Raw genomic sequence first — 24,445 nt, forward strand, 5'->3', positions numbered from 1 at the left:
GAGCCAGGATGAGAGAGGCAGAGGATGGCCTTCTGTGCTGGAGGAACAAGAGAGTGTAACCAGAGGGGAGGCAGCCTGAGCAGAATAAGCAGCTGAAAGAAGCAGCTGAACATCCTACGCTGACAGACCTGTAATATCCTCCATGAAAGTTCGGCCTCCTCTGCTCCCCTGCACCAACAGCCGTTCTTTTCCTTCATTGACAACTGAGAGTACGGGGAAGTCTGAGAGGCTTTAGTGATCCCTTTGCTAGATGTCTCCTCTCTCTCCCTCTCCCCCCTCTTTCTCCCCTCTCTGTCTCTCTCCCCCTTTCTCCCTCTTGCCCATCTCCCTCTCCCCATCTATTTCTCCCCATTCTCTCTTCCTCACCACCCTCTCTCTCCCCTTCTTCTGCTTGCTCTCTCCCTCTGCTTCCCTCTCTATCCCCTTCCCTCTCTCTCTCTCCCTCCCTGTTTAATTAATAATAAAAACATAATGTGAATACCTTTTGATGTGATTTACCAAATGATTTGACATTTTCAGAATAAGTTGGCATAGATAGAGTCTTCTATTGTGTGAAGTTTGGGGAAAATTGGTCAACATCTAAGCTCTTTTTTTGTACGTTAAGCCACATTAAGCTCCCAAAAAAAACAAACTTAATGTCCCTAGTTTGCCTCGTGGAAAACCAAATTGCATGAAACTTCTGGGATAGATTAGGAAAGTTAAAACTTAGGCTGTGCAAGGTTTCAAGGCAATTGATTGAGGTTTAGGCACAATTTGTTTTGTTAAGCTCTTTTTACATTTAGCTGTTTACGATAAATATTTTAGGAATGTAAAATATAGCTTAATGTGAATAACTTTTGGTATGATTTACCAAATGATCTGAACTTTTTCAGAATATGTTATGCCGAAAATTCTATTGTGTGAATTTTGGGGGAAATTGGTTAACATATAAGCTCTTTTATGGTTCAATGTTTTTATTAAAGGTTTTATGATACAATGCAAGAGAAAAAAAAGAAACAAACAGAACTGAACATACAGTTTCGAGCATGTAACATTGTCAACCATCAAGGTCTAAGTAACAGAGTGTAGAAATTTAAGAAATGTCAACATCATGGAATTAACAGAAAGGTAACAAGTACTATTTGTAGCTTAGCATAGTGTGCCGTGCCCAACATTAAGGAGGAGTCTTCCTATTGCGAGAGCTGTACCACTGTAGCCAGGGTTGCCACAAGGAGAGAGACTTTTGATAAGTTCCCCTACTGGAGGAAAAAATGAGCTCATAGGAGCTGTGTGTCTGGACCAAGTCCAGAACTTCTCGTGGTTGAGGAGGCAACCGTTGTTTCCAGTTTCTAGTAATCGTTAGCCGCGCTGCCAGGAGCACATGAGTAATAATATGCCTGGAGGCCAAGGGATATGATTCAATAGTGAAATTCAACAGGGCGAGATCTGGGGACATAGTAATAGTAAGGTTTGTAACTTCCATAAGTGTTCTAAATATGTTCCGCCAGTAGGGTCGGAGGCAAGGGCAATCCCAGAGAATATGAAATATATCACCCATTTGCCCGCAGTTTCTCCAACAAAGAGGGGAGAAGAGGCGATAATACGAGGCCAATTTAGAGGGTGTCAGGTGCCAACGGAGGGTGATCTTAATCGTTTGCTCCCAGAGAGCTGAGCATTTGGTGTACTTGTATGCGTGGTGAAGAGCATTCCGCCATTGAGATGCTGTATATGAGCTGTGGAGATCTGCATCCCATTGGAGAAATGGACGAGATTTAATCAGTGTTGTTTTGTCCTGCAGGGCCGAGTATATTTTGGAGATGCCCTTTGAGGAGGGAGTAGGGTTATTAATAAAGTGCCAAATGTGGCACGAGACCCTGTACAGAGGAGATGGGATGGTGGATAGGAGGTGTTTAACTCTGAGGTAAGTGAAAAGCGCTGAAGGGGGTAGGCAGTGATCATGTTGCAGGGTAGTAAAGGATTTTAGCTTTCTGTCAAGAAAAAGTTGTTGTAGAGTCAGTATACCACTTGCGGTCCAATCGTTAAAGGAGAGATCAGGAGTCAGCAAGGTTAGGGCTTCTATGGGTATCTGTGGCGTCATTGCCGTAGGAGCCGTGGTGTCCGATATCAGAAGTTTACGCAAGGCTATAAGCGACGCTGTCATCGGGGGTGAGAAGGATGTTGGCATACCAGGACAGTAAGGGGCGCTTAGTAGCCAAGTTTGTAGGGATAGTCTGGAGGCTAGAACAGATTCAATTTGGCCCCAGCTAGTGGTGTGCGGGGAGCGGAACCAGTCTTTCAGTTGAGTAGCAAGTGTGGCTAAATAGTAGTCTCGAAAGTCAACAAGACCAGTCCCCCCTGCCAGTCTATGTTTGATTAAAATGGCATGAGCGCAACGCGGTTTTTTATGGACCCACATGTACGTTCTTAGGATGGACTGTAAGGACATGAAGTACGAGTTGGGTATGGGGATAGGTAATGTGCGATACAGATAAAGGAGCTGGGGAAGGATCATCATTTTAAACGCAGCAAGCCTGCCTGACCAAGAGAATTCATGGGTTTGGAGAGATTGAAGTTCTGATCGCATTTGAGAGAGAAAGGGGGCGTAATTGGATTTGAATAGGGATTTCACCGTTTTAGTCAATTGTATACCTAAATAAGGAATGGAATGATCTGCCCATGAAAACGGGAATTGTTGTTGAAGGATGGTCTTAGTGGTCAGGTCAAGGTTACGGTCAAGGAGGATGATGGATTTGGTCACATTAACTTTATAATATGATATATCGCTGAACCATTTCAGGACACGACATGTTTCAGCTAGTGAGATAGTGGGATTAGTGAGCATTACCACCACATCGTCTGCAAATAAGCTGATTCTGTGGTCGCTTGTTCCGATTCGAAAGCCTGAAATAAGGGAGTTAGAACGAATGTGGGTAGCGAAAGGTTCCATGAGAAGATTAAAGATTAAGGGGGACAGGGGACACCCTTGCCGCGTGCCATTGGTGATGTTAAAAGGCTGGGAGAGCATACTGGAGGTATAGACTCTAGCTGAGGGATTTGAATAGAGTGCTAGGATGGCTGATAAGATAGTTCCATGAAAGTGTTAAGTAACACCGCCTTGAGATAATCCCAATGGACTCTATCGAACGCCTTCTCCGCGTCCAAGGATAGGAGCAGAGAAGGCGTTCGAGAGACTTCAGCATGATGGATGATGTCGATCAGTCGCCTGGTAGCGTCCGATGCTTGGCGGAGTGGCGTAAACCCGGATTGATCTAGGTGGACAATGGAAGGGAGAATGACTTGAAGCCTATTTGCAAGTAACTTGGCGTATATTTTTGTGTCGATGTTTAATAGGGAGATGGGCCTGAAGTTTTGAGGGGAAATGGGTTCTTTCCCCGGTTTTGGCAATGTGATGACCAGTGCCTGGAGCATTTCAGATGGAAATGAGGAAGAAGAGGCGGCCTGGAGAAATACAGGGAGCAGGTGAGGAGTTAGTACGGAGTGGAAGCATTTAAAATATTCTCCTGATAGCCCGTCCGGACCCGGTGATTTGTTTGAGGGCAAAGCTGTTATGACAGAGGTGATATCTTGAATGGTGAATGGGGCATTGAGGAATGCTAGTTGTTCTGCGGACAGGGCAGGCAAAAAAATATTGCCAAGAAATGTGTCAATTTCCTCCTTTGAGGGTTGATGTGTCCCCACATCATCTTTGATGTTGTACAAAGTCTCGTAATACGCACTAAATGCATTGGCTATGTCTTGTGGGTTATACACCTTTTTGGAGGAATTTGGATGGTGAAGGTATTCGATCCTGGTTTTAACCCTCTGGCCCTTTATCCTCTGTGCCATATGCTTCCCCGCTTTGTTGGAGGTAGAATAAGACGTGGCCCTACATCTACGCTGGAATTTTTCAAAGTCCATCAGCAATAGAGATCGCAGCTCATGTCTCAGGGTAGACAATTGTGACTGAACAGTGTGATTTGGTGTGGTTTTGTTTGTCGATTCCAGAGCGGCTATAGAAGAAAGAAGGGAGTCCATACGTGCAGACCTCTTCCTCTTTTCTCTAGAGCCGATCTGAATTAGCAGTCCTCTCACGAATGCTTTGTGAGCATTCCACACTACAGCCGGGTCCGACACTGAGTTCTGATTTTGGGTAAAGAATTGTTCAAGTTGTTCGGAGATATGGTTAGCTATGTGGGGTTGTTGGAGTAGAAAATTGTTTGTACGCCAAACAAAGTGGGAATTTCGGGACGATTTGTCTGACAAAGTTAACGTCAATGGGGCGTGATCGGACCAGGCAATAGTGTGTATCTCAGCTGCAATAACATTCTGTAATAGCCATTTATCTAACAAAAAAAGATCGATTCTGGAATACGTGTTGTGGCTCGGGGAGAAGTACGTATAGTCGCATTCTTCAGCATGATGACACCTCCATGCGTCATGGAGATCGTGTGAATGAAGTAGCTTTTTCAGACGAGACTCGTGCCGTTTGGATGGAGCAGTAGAGTCCAAGTCTGCACCAGGAACCAGATTGAAGTCCCCACAGATGATTAGATGTCCCTGTTGGACTTTGGCAGTTTCTTCGAGGACTTTGTTAAGAAAATGGATCTGACGTTGGTTAGGTACGTACACATTGAGGATTGTGTATTGTATGTTGTTTATCGTACATACAAGTATAAGATAGCGGCCATCCACATCAGTGATCAAGTGGTGTTTTTGGAAGGTCACAGAGTCTTTGACCGCAATCATTACACCCCTTTTCTTGGCGGTGAAACACGAATGGAAGATGTGGGGAAATTTGTTATGGTGGCAGTATGGTAGTGGGGCTGGAGAGAAGTGAGTCTCTTGTACGCAGAGGAATTCGCTATGATGAGAGGTGGCAGTGTTCCACAATGATTTCCTTTTAGCCGGGTGATTCAAACCTCTGGCATTTATGGATAGTATTGTGAGTGGCATGGTCAGGAGATTTATAAGTTGGTGCAGAAAAAATGAAGGTACTCACGCTTTGATGAGTTTCCACAGGAAAGTCTGGAGGAAGGTGGAGTTTGGTGAGGTTGATAGGCACTGCACTCTTGAGCTGAAGGTCACCGACTTATGAGCTGGAAACAATATGAACAGTCAATAAAAAAGAAGAAAAGAAAACAATAAAAAACACTGGAGTAAAACAAGAAGTGTAAGGGTAGTGTCGCCCTAGAAGATGTGGGAGTAGAGGAAGGACTGTCGGAATAGGCAATCCGCAAAGGGGTGTTGGTAAGACCAGTAGCCAGCAAAAACTGAATGGACTACCAGTAATTCAGGGTAAAGTTCTCCTTAAGAGCTCCGGGGCCGAGACAGAGAAGAGAGTGAGTGTGTGGTAGGACTCATGGTAAACGATGGTCAGGGATGCTGACGGGGGTTCCCGTTGGAGTAATTCCTGGATTGTCGAGGCTCCGGGGGAGCGGTCTGCATGGCTTCTTCCTGTGGCTGAGTGGGGATGATGCCCCAAGTATGGAGCAGCCGCATTCCATACGGCATAGTGGAGATAGCGTGAGTAGCCCCATTTTTGGTGACTAGAATCGTCGCCGGGTGGCGCCATTTATAAGGCACATTGTGATTCATCAGAGCTTTAGTGATTGTGCTGAGTTGTCTCCTCATTTGCAGCGTGTATTTAGATAGATCCGCATACAGTTGGATCCCCTCATAGGGTGCAGGAAGAGTACGGTGCAGACGGGAAGCAGCTAGCAAATGGTCTTTGGTCTGGTAAAAGTGAACCCTCATGAGAGTGTCCCTTGGAACTGAGTCAGCGAGGTGGGAAGCTTTGGGCAAACTGTGGATGCGGTCAATGGTTAGGTCCATGTCAGTACAGTCAGGGAGCACAGCCGCCATAAGGGACCTAGCATAGTTGTGAAGTTCACTTTGCGGAACAGATTCAGGAATGCCACGCAGTTTGACATTGTTGCGCCTGGAGCGGACCTCCAGGTCTGCCAACTTAGCCTTGATCCAGTGTTGTTCATCCCTAGTCTCGTCGCAGGTGTCTATAATGTCATTTATGGTGTCCGTACATTCACCCATCTGTGCCTCCACAGAATGAATCCTGTGATCCATTGCCTGCATGTCAGATGTTACTTTGCCAAGATATGTAGACAGATTCTGGAATAGGGAGGTTTGAAAGGAAAGAAGCATGTCCTTCAATGTAGTATCCAGGACTGGCTGACCAGTAGTGGGAAAGTCAGCTATGGAAGTCTGTAGAGAGGGAGCAGTGATAGGGTTAATGAGCAGGCTGCTGTGAGGAACATGTGAGGGATGCATTTCAAGCCTCATGCGGGCCTTAGCCGGGCTAGAAGTCTCTGGGGAGTAAGCTCCTTGTCCGGAGGGAGAGGAAGGGGAAGTCAGGGGTGGTATTACCTCCGTGGGTCCTCCGTTCCGATCCTCAGTTGGTGGAGTAATGCAGACCGCTGAGGCGCCGGCGCCATCTTGTCTCCTAGCTTCCCGCGGTGGAGGTCGGGAGAAGAAGGCCGTTAGTTTTTTCGGCCGATGGTTGTCCTTCCGCTTGCGGTTCATAGTGCGCAAGTTGATGGCGGGAGGCTCCAGGATGATCTGGCGGGCGGCTGTGTCTGATGGTGAGTCCGTTCGTCGCTATGTGTCCCCTTCTCCGTCCCACAGAGCTCAGGGCTTAAGCGGCCATTCCTGAAGCCGGCAAGCCACGCCCCCAACATCTAAGCTCTTTTTTGTACGTTGAGCAATTTTAAGCTCCCCAAAAAACAAGCTTAATGTCCCTAGTTTTCCTTGTGGGAGACCAAAACCTGTGAATCTTCTAAGATATGTTTGGAAAGTGTAGAACTTAGGCTGTGCAAATTTTCAAGACAATTGATAGTGGTTTAGGCACATTTTGGTACATTAAGCTCTTTTTACATTAAGCTGTTCACATTAAATGTTTTTGGATTGTAAAGAAATTGCTTAATGTGAATAACTTTGAGTGTGATTTACCAAATTAACTGGATTTTTCAGAATATGTTGGCATAGATAGAGTCTTCTATTGTGTGAAGTTTGGGGGAAATTGGTAACATCTATGCTCTTTTTTGTAAATTAAGCCACATTAAGATCCCCAAAAAATGTCCCTAATTTGCTTAGTGGAAGAACAAAATGCGTGAAACTTCTAAGATAGATTAGGAAAGTTAAATACTTAGGCTGTTCAAAGTTTCAGGGCCATTGGTTAAGGTTTAGGTAATTTATTGCACGTTAAGCTACATTAAGCCATTTTGACATTAAATGTTTAATGATGTCCCTGCGAGAGCGGTTCTGGGTACACAGCTACTTTGGTTTTGAATAATCAGAGCAGAATATTGCTTGATAGTGGGAGGTGGAGTCTCAGCAGCAGGGCAGAAGAACTGAACATGCTATGTATGCCCTGTGTACTATGATGATGTTTTATGGGGCCTGAGTAGCATGTCCAAAGCCTGGAAGTAGTTAAAGCAGAAGTTCATCAAAAAGGGGAAGTTCTGCTTGTCTGCATCCTCCCCCCTCCACTTCCACATTTTGCACTTTTTTGGGGGGCGATCACCGCGGTGATCTAAGCAGGAAGCCCAAGCCCCCCCCCTCCCCCTTCCTCTGCAGACTTTTAGGACACATCACAGGTCCCAGGAGACTATGGGACCAGTCACAAAGCGCAGCGTGACTTTGGGCATGTGCAGCAGGAAAGGGGCTTTAATGCCAGTTTCCCTTACTTATGATTCAGGCGCCTGAAACTGAACCTGATTGCATAATCGGTTCAGGTGAGGACATCGCAGGATCCCTGAAAAGGTAGGTGTCTTTATAATAAAAGTCAGCAGGTACAGTATTTGTAGTCGTTGACTATTTTTTTTTAGGAGGAGTCTGGAGCTCCTCTTTAAAGGGGTTGCAAAGGCAGAAGGTTTTTTATCTTAATGCATTCTAAGCATTTGGATAAAAAAACCTTCTGTGTGCAGCAATTTCCCTCGGCCCCTAATGCTTACCTGAGACCCCTCTCGATCCAGCAATGTCCACAATTGTCTAAGCCATCTGGGACTCCCCTCCTCATTGGCTAAGACACAGCAGCAGCGACATTGGCTCCCACTGCTGTCATTCAAGGTCAGTTAGCCAATGAGGAGAGAGAGGGGGTGGGGCCGAACCGCAGCTACGTGTCTGAATAGATATATGGAGCTGTGACTCGGCTTGGGTGCCCCCATAGCAAGCTGCTTGCAGTGGGGGCACTCAAAGGGAGGGAGGAGCCAGGAGGGCTGAAAAGGGACCCAAGAAGAGGAGGATCCAGGCTGCCCTGTGCAAAACCAACTGCACAGAGCAGGTAAGTTAGTATAACGTTTGTTATTTCAATTGAAAAACAAACAAACAAACAAGACATTACAATCACTTTAAATGTAATGGCCTAGCTGTGTGGGAGTACTTAGGAGGTATAAGTGAAATGTACCAGATACAAGAAATGGGCAATTTGGGACTTTATATGAGAACTGGCGAGCACTGCACAGTGTCTCCATCCCTGTCAATTGAAAAACAAGATGGGATAAATGAGGGTGTGTGAAAAACAGCCGATCCCTAGTTTGAAATACTTACCCACCAGTCTGCTAACAAACCAAAATAAACCCGTCTAACAAATAAGTTAAAAGCAGGAGTTTAGTTAACACATATTTGCAAATGCATGCGGAAGCTGCAAGGCCAGCGACAAGGCATCCTGCGTTCTTGCAGAACCTAGCACTAAATAACACTGCTCAACCTGAGTGTATAAGTGTCTTCACAAAGGGAAGTACATGCTTGCTAATAGGTGGATTGGAAACAGATGGGATTGGAGACCGCCCAATCCTCCCCCACCTGCTCCAATCCACGACTGGCAACGAAAAACGCATGGCTGCACAAAAAAGCCGTGGGGTGCAAACTAAATGTGATCAGCTGGGAGACACACACCCCCATCCCTTTGGTAAAGATGCCATAGGCAAATGGGGACTTTGAGTGAGACACCTGCCTGTAAAGCAAGCGTCTCCATCCCTAGTAAGATACAAGAAATGGGCAATTTGGGACTTATTATGAGAACTGGCGAGCACTGCACAGTGTCTCCATCCCTGTCAATTGAAAAACAAGATGGGATAAATGAGGGTGTGTGAAAAACAGCCGATCCCTAGTTTGAAATACTTACCCACCAGTCTGCTAACAAACCAAAATAAACCTGTCTAACAAATAAGTTAAAAGCAGGAGTTTAGTTAACACATATTTGCAAATGCATGCAGAAGCTGCAAGGCCAGCGACAAGGCATCCTGCGTTCTTGCAGAACCTAGCACTAAATAACACTGCTCAACCTGAGTGTATAAGTGTCTTCACAAAGGGAAGTACATGCTTGCTAATCGGTGGATTGGAAACAGATGGGATTGGAGACCGCCCAATCCTCCCCCACTTGCTCCAATCCACGACTGGCAACGAAAAACGCATGGCTGCACAAAAAAGCCATGGGGTGCAAACTAAATGTGATCAGCTGGGAGACACACACCCCCATCCCTTTGGTAAAGATGCCATAGGCAAATGGGGACTTTGAGTGAGACACCCGCCTGTAAAGCAAGCGTCTCCATCCCTAGTAAGATACAAGAAATGGGCAATTTGGGACTTTAAGTGAAATGTACCTTCCCATTTCTAGCACTGACAAAAAGGTTATGTATGTACTGTATGTAATGTTCCTTTTTATTATCACATTAACATAATGAAATCATTTTTAATTGTTTATAGGTTTTGTTGGAAAGTCATATGCAGCAGATGATCCAGAACTGGCTGAATACTCTCGTAATATTATATGTAAGTTGATGATCTTTCATAATACAGTCACTACAAAATTGCAAATCACATTCTTACATTGAAGTAACTATACTAATTTATATTCAATCTGCATGGTCATTATAGAAATCTCTGTAGAGTATACAATTTGACTGTATTGATTGGAAGACCATTTTACTCTAGGGCAGTGATGGCGAACCTTGGCACCCCAGATGTTTTGGAACCTCATTTCCCATGATACTCAACTACACTGCAGAGTGCATGAGCATCATAGGAAATGTAGTTGCAAAACATCTGGGGTTCCAAGGTTCGCCATCACTGGTCTAGGGACATTTAGAATCTGCCTGTGCTGCGGGTTTCTATGAATAAATGAAGGGCAGGGAAGAACAGCTGCCTTCCTGCAAAGAGATCTGCCATAAGGGACAGGAACACAGACAATGATGAAAGTCAGATATAGGGCCAGGTCACACCAAACAAACGCAGTCCAGATGTGTTGCGGATGCATTTCTGCATGTGTGTTTACATGTATTTTTGATGCGTTCTGGTGCATTTTTTCCCTACTTTATGACAAGGGATATCACATTATTTTCAATGGGACCCAGGACAGCACAACTCTGGAAAAGGTTCCTGCACTAGACTCCAGCGCGATTTCAGCCCATGGACTTCTATGCTATTTTAGAACTCGCATCAACAATAGGTAAGAAGCTATGAGACCTCTATACAACTTTGATGGGTTGATGGGTGAGAGTTTTTTTTTTTTTTTCTTTAACCCTCAGCTCTCTTCCCCGGTCATCCTTGCTGCCTAAAACTCTACTTCCGAGCACATTCCACTCACAACTGAGTGTAGCATAAATGCGCGTTCCTGATCACATTTTTGCGCATTTTCATGTGTCAACGTGCATCGCACATAGGACAGCCCATGTACTTGCATGGGCTGCCCGACCAGTGACAAATGCTCCAAAGTAGCTTAAAAAGCTTCCCAGTTGTGGAGTGTCATGATTTTTTGGCGTGTTTGTAGTAGAGATCAACTGACTATCGGCAAGGCCGATATATCGGGGGCCAATATGCACTTTCCCCGATATATCGGAATCGGCCCTGGAGGTTACCAATATTGCCGATATTGTCGTGACGTCATTGCATATGTTGCGCCATGTGCCTCCGCTCACTGGGCCTATTGTTTTGCCTTCTTAGGCTGCCTCCCTCGCCTTGGACAGCCTCGTCTGGAGTCGGGAGTCTTTCGGGAGTGTATAACACCACTGTCCATACACCCACCCACAGCAGCCCGGTGCCAGCCAGTGACCGACACCCACAGGCCCTGAACCAGCAGGCCAGCCACAGGCACTGTACCAGCCAGCCAGCCACCCACAGGCCCCGTACCAGCCAGCCAGCCACAGGCACCATACCAGTCAGCCAGCCACCCACAGACCCTGTACCAGCCAGCCACCCACAGCCCCTGTGCTAGCCACCCACCCACCACAGGGTGTCAGCCAGCCACCCACACACCACAGGGTGCCAGTAAGCCAGCCACCCAACACAGGGTACCAGACAGCCAGCCACCCACCACCACAGGGTGCCAGATGCCAGCCACCCACCACAGGGTGCCTGATGCCAGCCACCCACCACAGGGTCCCAGACAGCCAGCCACCCACCACAGGATGCCAGCCAGTCACCCACCACCACAGGGTGCCAGCCAGTCACCCACCACAGGGTGCCAGCCAGCCAGTCACCCACCACAGGGTGCCAGACAGCCACCCACCACCACAGGGTGCCAGATGCCAGCCACCCACCACAGGGTGCCAGACAGCCAGCCACCCACCACAGGGTGCCAGATAGCCAGCCAACGACCACAGGGTGCCAGCCAGTCACCCACCACCACAGGGTGCCAGCCAGCTAGTCACCCACCACAGGGTGCAAGACAGCCACCAACCACCACAGGGTGCCAGATGCCAGCCACCCACCACAGAGTGCCAGATGCCAGCCACCCACCACAGGGTGCCAGACAGCCAGCCACCCACCACAGGGTGCCAGACAGCCAGCCACCCACCCACCACAGGGTGCCAGCCAGCCACCCACCACCACAGGGTGCCAGCCAGCCAGTCACCCACCACAGGGTGCCAGACAGCCAGCCACCCATCACAGGGTGCCAGACAGCCAGGCACCCACCACAGGGTGCCAGCAAGCCAGCCATCCACCACAAGGTGCAGGCAAGCCAGCCAGCAACCCATCACAAGGTGCCAGCAACCCAGGCACCCACCACAGGGTGAAAAATTAAAAGTATGGTCTGGGACTATTTCTCATCTCCATCTCCAGGAAAAGCAGCAGCAGTGTGCAACACGTGCACAAACAGTGTAAGCATGGGATCAATGACTGCAAAAAACAAAAATACGTCAAAGCTTTAAGGCCATCTAAGAGTTCATCATGTTGAATTATTTCATGCAGCACAGAAAAAAGAAAAATGAATTACAAGGTGATATAAAAGAAGAGAGAATCAGCGGTAGATTTCTAAAATTGGTGGACCACAGATAAATAGTAGTTGATAAAAGGATGTATCCAATGTAAACGTAAAAGTAAAAGATGATGATAAAAGCAATGGTAATCTAAAGACAATAAATTGACAATCCTTGTATAACAATATGAGTGATATATAAAGTGCTGTAGTGATGATCAATAAAGTGGCCCGTGCCAAATCATATAAGTGAACAAGAATAAATGAAGATATCCATTTTTTTATTTATATATATATATATATATATATATATATATATATATATATATATATATATATATATATATATATATATTATATATATCTGGATGCTTTGAAGCACCTTGCAGCATTCTTTTGCTGATTATCAGTTGATTTGGCACCACTAATTATCTACCACACCTTCACCTGCACCTTATTTTGTTATTCAGATTATTGTCATTGTGCAACTTGAGTTGCAGCCCACCACCAGCTTCTTTATCTCCTCACTCGCATGATTTATACCTGGCATTGATCACTTTATTGATTTATTGTCACTATAGCACCTTATTTTTTGTTCACATTGCCATACAAGGATCACTGTGAGTATTACTACTGTGCAATTGTACTTATTATCCAACATCAGCACCTTCACTTATTCTTGATCACTTATATGATTTGGCACGGATCACTTTATTGATCATCATTACAGCACTTTATATATCAGTCATATTGTTATACAAGGTTTGTCAATTTATTGTCTTTAGATTACCATTGCTTTTATCATCATCTTTTACTCTTACGTTTACATTGGATACATCCTTTTACCAACTACTATTTATCTGTGCTCCACCAATTTTAGAAATCTAGCGCTGATTCTCTCTTCTTTTATATTCTTTCCAGTATGTGGTGACACTACTGAATTACTGTAGCTGCTGATTTCTGGTGTTCCACTACATCCATTACTTATTTATATTCCATATTATCTTGCACCTCACTGTTAGCACATAGGTTCACTTCTTCCCATCAATCACAAGGTGAAACATCACTATCCCAGGCAACAATAACAGATATGTTTCCGAAAAAAAAACAGGTGGCTAAAATTGGATGGAAGATCCCAACTGCTGGACAGAGTGGTCACTGATAACCAGCCATTTACAATGGCGTTTGACTCTGGATTTAAGCGGTTGATGTCCATAGTTGAGCAAAGGTACACACTGAAGAGTGTCAAGTATTATCGAATAGGGTTGATCGAACGGTTCGGGTCGACCATCGGTTCAACCCGAACATTGACTGTTCGAAATTCGGCCAAATTCCGAAATTTTTTCGGCAAAAGTTCGGAATTCGGCAACCAGAACCGACCAAAATGCAATGGGACAGCAACTGGGCTTTAAAAGCCTGTGATTGGACCAGAAACATCAGTAAAAGCCAATTGAGGGGGCAGGAGGATGCTAGGAATGTGATTGGAGTGACTAGGGGGTCCAGAGGCCAATCAGTAGTGAATACGCCCCCCAGTATATAACATAGGCCCGCCAAATCTCTAGCACTGTAATACAGGGGCTGTGGAAGAGAGTGGAAGCAGTTCTGTTACTCCTGCTGCAAAAGTGTCATTTAGCAATTATTAGTGTGAGGAAAGGGATATCTAGTGTAGTTAGGGTACTATATACCACTATAGTTAGATTCAATAATCTAGTTTCTGTAGGGAAAGTGTTAAGTGTCAGGGTGACCGTAGTGTAGTTTAGGGCGAACTGACTCTGACTGCTATGCCAGGGTGACCCTACTCTTCCATGTCAGGGTGACCACCAGAGAAAAAAGATTGTTTGTCTTAGAATTGCAGTAGAGCAGGGATGGGGCTCCGCTACTTTCACACCTGGGTGTTTTTGTTTCAGGCGTTTATTGGGCTTTTTTGTGGACGTCTTTGGAGGCAGGCATGACATCTGAACTTCTGTGTAGGGGTATATATACACACACATATATATGTATATATACACATACACACATATAGGTGTAAAAGTAGCGGAACCCCATCCCTGCGCTAATTAAATTATTTGCAGGGATAGGGTTCCGCTCCTATCACACCTGTATGTGTATATATACATATATGTGTGTGTGTATATATACCCCTATACAGAAGTTCAGATGTTATGCCTGCCTCCAAAGACGCCCAAAAAATGCCCAATAAACGCCTTCAACAACACACCTGGGCGTTTTTGTTGCAGGCGTTTATTGGGCATTTTTTGGGCGTCTTTGGAGGGGAGGCAGGCATGACATCTGAACTTCTGTATAGGGGTATATATACACACACACATATTTGTATATATACACATACACACATATAGGTGTGAAAGTAGCGGAACCCCATCCCTGCGCTAATGAAATTATTTGCAGGGATAGGGTTCCGCTCCTATCACACCTGTATGTGTGTATGTGTATATATACATATATGTGTGTGTGTATATATACCCCTATACAGAAGTTCAGATGTTATGCCTGCCTCCAAAGACACCCAAAAAATGCCCAATAAATGCCTGCAACAAAAACGCCCAGGTGTGTTGTTGCAGGCGTTTATTGGGCATTTTTTGGGTGTCTCTGGAGGCAGGCATAACATCTGAACTTCTGTATAGGGGTATATATATATATACACACACACATATATGTATATATACACATACACACATACAGGTGTGATAGGAGCGGAACTCTATCCCTGCAAATAATTTAATTAGCGCAGGGATGGTGTTGCGCTACTTTCACACCTATATGTGTGTATGTGTATATATACATATATGTGTGTGTGTATATATACCCCTATACAGAAGTTCAGATGTCATGCCTGCCTCCAAAGACGCCCAAAAAATGCCCAATAAACGCCTGCAACAAAAACGCCCAGGTGTGTTGTTGCAGGCGTTTATTGGGCATTTTTTGGGCGTCTTTGGAGGCAGGCATAACATCTGAACTTCTGTATAGGGGTATATATACACACACACACACATATATATGTATATATACACATACACACATACAGGTGTGAAAGTAGCGGGACCCCATCCCTGTGCTAATAAAAATTCTAAGAAAAATTATCTTTTTTTTCTGGTTCTGGACATGCTACAGAGCTGAAACTTCACAGGTACACTTTTTAGACCCCCCAGACACTAAATCCAAAGAAATCTCATTTTTGTTTTTTTTCAATAATTTTTTCAATAATTGGCTCTCTATCAAAAATGACAATTTTTAAGAACTTTTCTTTGTGTGATTAATAGTCCCTGGGGCATGACCCAGAACCCTAGGCACTTTTTAGGGGCATTTATTGGGTTTTAGGGCTTCAAAATTGTGTTTTTTGATTACCGAAGTTCGGGTCCCATTGATTTCAATGGGGTTCTGGAATCCGGACCCAAACTTTCGGGAAGTTCGGGTGTTCTGGTCGAACCGAACTTTTCAAAAGTTCGATCATCCCTATTATCGAACCGAAATGCTGGGAAAAATTCACCAAAAGATCGTTGAGAAAGTAAAGGCTATGCTATAACCCGAGAATGCTGGCGACTCACTCTCATTCACGACTGACTGCTGGTCAGGACAAACAGAATCACTAATGAGTCTTACATGCCACTTCATTGACAGCGGATGGACAAGAAGGCATTTGGTGTTGAATACAAAAGTGATGCAAGGATCCATCACTGGGGAGTACATTAGAGAAAGGTTTCTAGGCATGTTAGAAGAATAAAAATAAAATGGGCTCAATAGCCCATTTTGTTTATGGGGCTGTGGCAGGCGTAGTGTTAAAACAGTCATGGCTCCTAGCTTGAGCTTGTTGTCAGGCAGTTTCAATAATAAAGATGAATTTAAAATGATTGGCTGTTATCATAACATTATAGGTCACTGTATCTGGGGAGAATAACTCCTTTACTTGCCTAAACCGGTTTTTCCCGCCGGGAGGCCAGGATTTAGATTGGCCGTGGGTCTCCAGCCAGGTCATTTAAGGAATCTCCTCAGGAACAGATCTTCACACTTCACCTACAGAAGAAGAAAAGAAGACTTCTCAACTTCCCCCCCCCCCCCCTCCCATGTTATTGTCGCGGTCAGTTTGTTATTTTAGGGTCCCCTTCTTTTGAAGGGGGACGTTTATGTTTATGAGTTTGGATGATTTATTTCAATATTGAATTCTGATATGACAACCTGGGTCGTGCTGACCGGGTTGTTTTTTGTGGTTTTTACGATGTTATTAAAGTTTAAAGTGTTTCTGATTTTATGATTATTTAAATAATAAACGGCCGCGGCCTCTTTCATTCCAAAATTATACAAATGGGTGGTCTCTTTTCTTTATAGTTAGTAAGGTTTAAGGGGAACAGTCCTGCCTACTGCCCCATAGGGAATCACCAAAGACCAAGTAATGCTTGTGCTTTGAGACAGCGGAGCGAACATGGTGAAAGGAATGAGACTTGCTGAAGTGTCAGACCTCAGTTGCATGACACACACCCTCCAACTTGTGGTAAATGATGGTCTGTCAAACCAGACAGCTTTGCTTGACATAATTATCATGCTGAAGAGGTGTGCAGGTCATTTTCACCATTCAATCCTTGCCAAGCAGCGACTGAGGTGCATTCAGGAAGACCTTGGCCTTCCCAAAAACAACTTGATTACGCTGTTCCAACACAATGGAACTCAACAATGCACATGCTGCAAAGAATGCTGGAGCAGAAGCGAGCTCTTACCATATATTCAGGTGAATATGGAGGATATTCTTGCCCTACTGCTGATCAGTGGGACATTGTAGCCAATGTCATTGAGACCCTCCTCCCCATAGAGGAAGTGACACTAGAGGTGAGTCATTATGACTTATCTGTGTCATCTGTCATCCCATGTGTGAGAGTGCTGAAGATGCTTCTTCAAGAGAATGAAGGGCCCAACACACGTGGCACTAAAACATGTAGGCAGGCCAAGAGGGACATTCTCGCCAAATGTTTTGAGAAAAAAAGCAAGACAGTGGATTGGAGTCAGTGGACTACTGCTGCAGTAGTGCGCCACTCACTGCTGCAATCATTTTAAATCACTACTGCAGTGCAGTCACTGCAGTAGTGCAATAGTGATTTAAAATTGTGATTTAAAATTATTGTGCAGCAGTAATTCACTGACTCCCCACTGTCTAGCTTTTTTCTAGCAGTTTTGCACTGACTGCAGTAATGATTTAAAATCATTGCTGTAAATGCACTAATGCACCAGTAGTCCACTGACTCCTCCAATCCACGGTCTAGCTCTTTGTTGTGGTCTAGCTTTTTTTCTAGCAGTTTAATTTGCACTGACTGCAGTAGTGATTTAAAATCATTGCAGTGAGTGCACTACTGCTGCGGTAGTCCACTGACTCCAACAAACTGTCTAGCTATTTGTCTAGATTTTTTTCTAGCAGTTTTGCACTGACTGCACTAGTGATTTAAAATTATTACAGTGAGTGAGTGCACTACTGCAGCAGTTTATGCATCATTCTCAATCAGAGGATGTGAAACTGATGTCCCTGCAAGTGCGGTTTTCCTATCAGTTTTCATGCAGTAAGGCTACGTTCACATGTTAGCGTAGCAGATCGTGGGCAGAACACCGCGATGCTGACCGCGATCCGGAAATCATTGCAAATCGTGGGACGCCTGTGCGTTGCCGTTGATTTGCAATGGCACCCCAAACTCTGTGCGATGTTGCCAAATTTCGACTGCCAAATCGCGGTAACATCGCGCAAACAAAATCGCGGGTCGCATGTCACCCAAAAAAGGTACAAGAGATTCTTTGGGGCATCATGCGACCCGCAATTTTGTTTCCGCGATGTTACCGCGATTCGGCAGTCGGAAATCGCGGCAACATTGCACAGCATTTGGGGTGCCATTGCAAATCAATGGCAATGCACAGGAGTACCGCGATTTGCAATGATTTCCAGATCGCGGGCAGAATCGCGGTGTTCTGCCCGCGATCCGCTACGCTAACATGTGAACGTAGCCTAAAGGTGTGAAGAACAAGCCCTTAATGTTAAAAATGTTAATAAACAAACATTTGCATGTTTAGTAACAGATTTGTGTCGAAAATTGTGTTTATTTTGCAAAACTTTAAATGTTCATAATATCGTCCCATATTGGCCGATACCAATATGCAATGGCCAAAAAATCTGTATCAGCAAAGAAAAACTGATATCGGTCGATCCCTAGTTTGTAACACATTTTGTCACATGGCAAAACACACATCTGCTAACTGTGATTGGAGTGCCATTAACAGTTAGGTTTTATTGAGATCTGCGCTTTCCTGACTGTGCACTTTGCTGCATTTTTTCTGAAACACACTGCAAATGCATGTAACTCTTGTGTTGCCATTAAAGCTCCATTTGCAGCTTCGTGTTTGCTAATGCACGGCAACCTGTACAGAAAAAATGTGCTTTGCCATCAATTTCAGGATCATTTCCATTTAGTTATCATTTGGGCTGCGTTCACATCTGCAAGTTTCTAAACCTGCTCAGAAGATGCGCATATGTTCATGCAGTTCGATAACGCTTGGCAAATGTGCATTGTACTTGTTACCATTTCAGGCTGCGTTCGCATCTGCACGTTTCTGAATGCACGGCAGCCAACCCAAAAAACGTTTGCGTTTTGCTGTGCACTTCGATAATGTGTTGGAAATGTGTATCGCGCTTGCTTTACCATTTAGGCTGTGTTCACACCTGCATGTTTCTGAATGCATTGAAACAAGCACAGAAAACGCGCATTTTGCCATGCGTTTCTTTAGTGTGCGGCAAACGCACGTCGGGTTTGCGTTACGAGGGTGATGCGTTTATGCAGCAAATTTCTAAAATGTGTGGCAAAGCGCGCGTTTACTGTAAATTTGGAAATGTTTAGATGTGAATGCACCCTTTAAGGAAACCCCAATCACAGTAAGAAGCCGCATGTTTTGTCAAGCATTTGTCGCGCAACAAAATGCACTACAATCTTGCCAAAACACGCAATGCTAGGGCAGACCATTCACGTGGCTGTTGTTTCTGGCCCTTCTTCCTGCCCCCACAGCAAACAGCTTGCTATGGGGGCACCCAAGCCGAGCCCCTGCTCTGTGTGTCTATTCAAAAATGGAGCCGTGGCTCGGGCCCCTCCCCCTTTCTCTCCTCATTGGCTCAATTATGTTGATTGACAGCAGTGGGACCCAATCCGCGGCTGTCTCAGTCAATAAAGGAGAGTCCCAGGACAGCCAATGCTCTTGTGCAACATCTATATTAAAAAAGAATAGCGCGCAAATGCAAAAGAAATTACTACCAAATCTGAAGACAATCCATAAATAAAAATGGGGATTTGGTCCCACCATATGGCCATATCGTGCTCAAGCCCACTACTGCGTCAAAGTACCCCATTATCAGTGGGTCCTACACTATCCATGAAAAAGAGATGAATCCAGCCTTTCTAACCCTTGGAGATAATACTCCTTGCTGGGAAAGATGTGCAAATGCACTACAGGGGACTCCTCCTATATCCACTTGATGGTGGACACTGATTGAGTACAGGTGTGTGTGGGGGGGTGGGGAGGGCTGCTCAACCTCGATAGTCTGGTCAGACCGAATACATAATAAACAGGCAAAAAATTTGGGGGAGCATACCCATGTATTTCTAAAGCTGCTGCAGCTGGATTGAAATGGGGCACAGGTAAGTATTACGGGGGCTGAGGGGGGCTGCTGCACACACAAGGTTTTTTATCCTAATGCAAAGAATGCATTAAGATAAAAAAAAAAAAAAAATCTGCCTTTAGAACCACTTTAATTGAACAAACTGAAGTTAGAAGCTGATTGGCCACCATTTACAGCTGCACCAGATTCTGAGTGCTCCGGTTTTAGTAAATCTCATTAATGGTATACTGTATATTAGGCCTAATTCATACAGTGCGGTGACAGGCTTTTTACGGCATCGTAAAAAATGCCTGTCACCACACAGAAACACAGAAAACAACTGATTTCTACATGTCCCATTCACACTGCAATGCAGCCCAGTGCTGTGATAAAATGCATACATGCTGCATTTTATCGCAGTGGACTGTACAGAATTGCATGGCACAATACAGCAGAGCAGAAAATTGCTCTGCTGTACAGCAACATGAATGTATTTTTGTACACTTCAAATAAAGTTTATACAAAAAAAAAAGAGAGAGAACTGTGTGCGATGCGCTGAATCGTGCACCACACTGCCCCCAGCTGACGGAGAGCTAAAGCGTTCAGGCAGCTGTCCATTCCTGTGTGAACCAGCACTTGGTCTCGTATAAAATCATATATGTGATCAAGGCTGCACATACCTGGCTGCCCCTCCCCCCCAGAACATTTTGTAAATACATGTTGACCCTGCCATGAGAACCATTGAATAGGTACTTCCATTTGTAGGGTAACAACATCTTCCTTCAGTGAGGAAATCACTGCACTGTTATCACTCTAGCTGCTGCTTTAGCTACTTAGATGCTGGCCATAGGTGAGCGTAGGGGGTGTGCCAGGTGTCCACACCCTAATCAATATGTGCGTTGCCGATTCCCTCTGCCCCCCCCCTCTGTTGGCACACTCCCCGCTCCCCCCTGTAGTGCTACTGGCTTCCCTCCTCTCCCCCCGGCTGCTGCGGGGAACGTTTCAGGGTGGAGAGCAGGGGAGGGGACGAGTAAATATTTCCTTGTATATTTCAACACAGTGAACACTCTCGCTTACTGTGTACATTCATAACTGAAGCATAGTCAACTGTGTTTACTATGTTTCAGTTTGCAAATAAACAGGAATCCACTCAGCACAGAACACTTCCCATTCATTCACTGTCCCATGCAGCTGAGGCTGCAGAAAAAGGCAGGTGTGTTTGAGCCTTTGGAGGCACACCCTAATGCAATAGGTTGAGAACATCTATGATGCCGGTGTTCCGTGAAAAAACCATACCCGTAAAAAATCCATACCCTCGTCACTTCCGGTGCACCTACGTCAGCACCTAACTCATTGAACAGGTGAGGGCCTGACAAGTGCGCATGCTCGGAGGGTATGGATTTATCACGGTAGTGTGTGTAAAGTTACACTTGCGGCGGTTACATTAAAACAGCTGGGCTGCAACATGAGTCATCTCCGCTCCTTCCCCTGTCACTTCCCTGATCTTGGCTAATAAATATAAAAGCGGATCACGGAGCCGAGATCTCCGTCATTTAGATTTCATACACCCGCCGCCGCTTTTACATTTACTAGCCGAGATCAGGGAAGTGACAGGGATAGGAGCGGAGATGACTCATATGGCAGCCCAGCTGTTTTAATGTAACCGCCGCACACTACCGTGATAAAACCATACCCTCCGAGCATGCGCACTTGTCAGGCCCTCAGCTGTTCAATGACGTATCCGGGGCTGTGAGCATGCGCACTGCTACGCTGCTCAGCTTTTCCTGACAGGAAGTCACGTGGGTATGGATTTCTCATGGGGTTTGGTTTTCTAACGTTACACCGGCACTGAAAGTCTTCTCAGTGAATAGCCCTGTCTAGCTCAGTGACAACATACTGCTCTATCTGCAGAACCTTAGGAAATAGATGTACAAGCCTTGCTCTTTCCCTTCCATCCCCTCCTGCCCTGCCTGGAAAGGTGCAGGAGAAATACTGCTTTTTAGCTGCATTTACCATTAAAAAATGGAATGCATTTAATATGCCAAGTTGCTTTGAAAATGCATCTTTTCACTCTATGATGGAAAATTTAAGGCTCTTGATGGACTTTAAGTCAGCCAAGAAGTCTAAAAAAAGAGCATATATAACTGGATGTCCCTGCTAAATATGTCACATTTCATACTTAACTAAGTAATAAAAATAAATGTTTTTCTTTGTACAAAACACTACATCCCCAGTATTAAATCAGTTTGTATTTTATAATGATGTTGACTAATTCTTCATCCTCCCTTCCTCAGCAATGGGCATAAATTATGGCAAGACTTGCAGTTACTGGAAAGACTTCCACTACATGGCTTTTACTGAAGAGGTATTCTCCTTCCATGGAAACTGTACCTACAACTTTGCTTATCATTGCAAGACCGCTCCCGAAGCATTTTCCATTCAATTCAGACACATTGTAGATAACCAAACTGTCTTATACACCAAAATAAGCTTAAGAATCAATGCAATTGTGGTGGAACTCAACAAGGACAATGTGACGGTTGATGGAATACTGTAAGTGTGTTGTACTTAAAATTACATAGATGCATAGTATATCTTGTTGAAAAAAAGACAAGTCCATTCAGTTCAACCCACAGAAAAAAAAATACTAACACACATAAATGGAAACCTCTGCATGCACACAATCCTATATCCACAATGGATCCAGAAGAAGGAAAACAAAAAAAAACAATAAAGCATGATCCAACTTGCTGCAGAGGGGGAAACATTACTCCCTGATCCCTCAAGAGGCAATTGGATATTCCCTGGATCAACTTTACCTATAAATATTAGTATCCACTTATATTATGCACATTAAGAAAATAATCCCTTTCTAAACCAATCTTTTGAGCTGGACAGAACCAGACCTTGAGGGAGTCTATTCCACATTTTTACAGCTCTTACTGTGAAGAAGCCTTTCAGTATTTGGAGGTTGAATCTCTTTTCCTCCAAATATAAAGAGTGCCCCCTTGTCCTCTGTGATGATCTTAAAGTGAACGACTCTACACCAAGTTCACTATATGGACCACTTATGTATTTATACATGTTGATCATATCCCCCCTTAAAAATAAATTCAGTTCCTCTAATCTTTGCTCATAGCTGAGCTCCTCCATCTTATCAGTTTGCTTGCCCTTCTCTGCTCTTTCTCCAGTTCCCTGATATCCTTTTTGTGAACTGGTGCCCAAAACTAAACTGCACATTCTAGATAAGGTATTATTAATGATTTGTACAGGGGCAAAATGATGTCTCCCTCTCAGCTGTCCATACCTCTTAACCACTTTCAGACCGGAGGATTTTCCCTCTTAATGACCAGGCTCTATTTTGCGATTCGGCGCTGCGTTATTTTAGCAGACAATTGCGTGGTCGTGTGACACTGTACCTAAATAAAATTGACATCCTTTTTTTCTCACAAATAGATCCTTCTTTTGGTGGTATTTGATCACCTGTGTGATTTTTATTTTTTGCACTATAAACAAAAAAAGAGCAATAATTTTGCAAAAAAAGAAAATAAACAATTTTTTTCACATTCTGCTATATAACATTCCCAAAAAAAAAAAAATTAAATATGAAAATGTTTTAACATTTTAGGCCAATTTGTTTTCTGCTACATATTTTTGGTAAAAAAAATCGCAATAAGCGTATTTTGATTGGTTTGTGCAAAAGTTATCGCGTCTACTAACTAAGGGAAAGATTTATGTCATTTTTATTGTATTTTTTACTAGTAATGGTGGCGATCTGCGATTTTTTGCGGGACTGCGACATTGCAGTGGACAGATCGGACCCCTGACTGACATTTTTGATATTTTTGGGAATACCAGTGACATTACTACAGTAATCAGTGCTAAAAATATGCACTGTTACTGTAATAATGACACTGGAAGGGAAGGGGTTAATACTATTGGTGATCAAGGGGTTAAATGTAAGCCTAAGGGAGAGTTTCTAACTGTGGGGGGGCTTGTGAGATCATCACAGAAACATGTGATCCTATATAGCAGGATCACATGGGCTCTGTGATCATCCGAGGGAGAAGAAGGGACGGCTGTGTTTACATCAGCCGTCCATCCTTCTCTGTCAGCGGGGAGAGATCGCCGGAGTCAGGCGGCAATCGGAGCCGCCTGGCACCCGCACTGGCTTCCCCGCTGACGATCAGGGGCGGGATCGCGCCGCCGGCATCGCACGCTCACCCCCTAGCTCCTCCCAAGCAGATGACATTTATTAACGTGATTCTGCCTGGGAGAGACACTTTGCCGACGTAAATGTACAGTGACTGGTCGGCAAGTGGTTAATACAAAAAAGGATTTTGTTCGCTTTGGAAACTACAGCTTGGCATGTCATTATTAGGCTTATGATCTACCAAAACTCCCAAATTCTTCTCCACCATTGATTCCCCCAGTTCTACTCCCCCTAGTATGTATGATGCATGCATATTCTTAGCTAGAGATGTACAGAACTGTTCGCCGGTGAACAGTTCCCGGCGAACTTCGCATGTTCGGTCCGCCTCCTATACATCATCATTGAGGCAAACTTTGACCCTGAACACCACAGTCAGCAGACACATTCCAGGCCAATCAGCATACCCTCC

The 24,445-nt window shown here is 44.6% G+C and overlaps 1 protein-coding gene across 1 annotated transcript in view; it reads left to right on the forward strand.

Annotated features, from left to right (window-relative positions):
• Positions 1-24,445, forward strand: part of LOC309565958 (mucin-2-like) — a gene marked incomplete at its 3' end in the record, with an annotated part of 251,710 nt that overhangs the window by 46,838 nt on the left and 180,427 nt on the right. Inside the window, exons 3-4 of the mRNA XM_082270986.1 lie at positions 9,700-9,765; positions 22,118-22,376. Of these exons, the coding sequence (XP_082127112.1) occupies positions 9,700-9,765; positions 22,118-22,376 (325 nt within the window). The remainder of the gene's footprint in view (positions 1-9,699; positions 9,766-22,117; positions 22,377-24,445) is intronic.

This window comes from Pelophylax lessonae (assembly GCF_965119305.1).
Source record: "Pelophylax lessonae genome assembly, chromosome: 10".
In the NCBI taxonomy this organism is placed as follows: domain Eukaryota; kingdom Metazoa; phylum Chordata; class Amphibia; order Anura; family Ranidae; genus Pelophylax; species Pelophylax lessonae.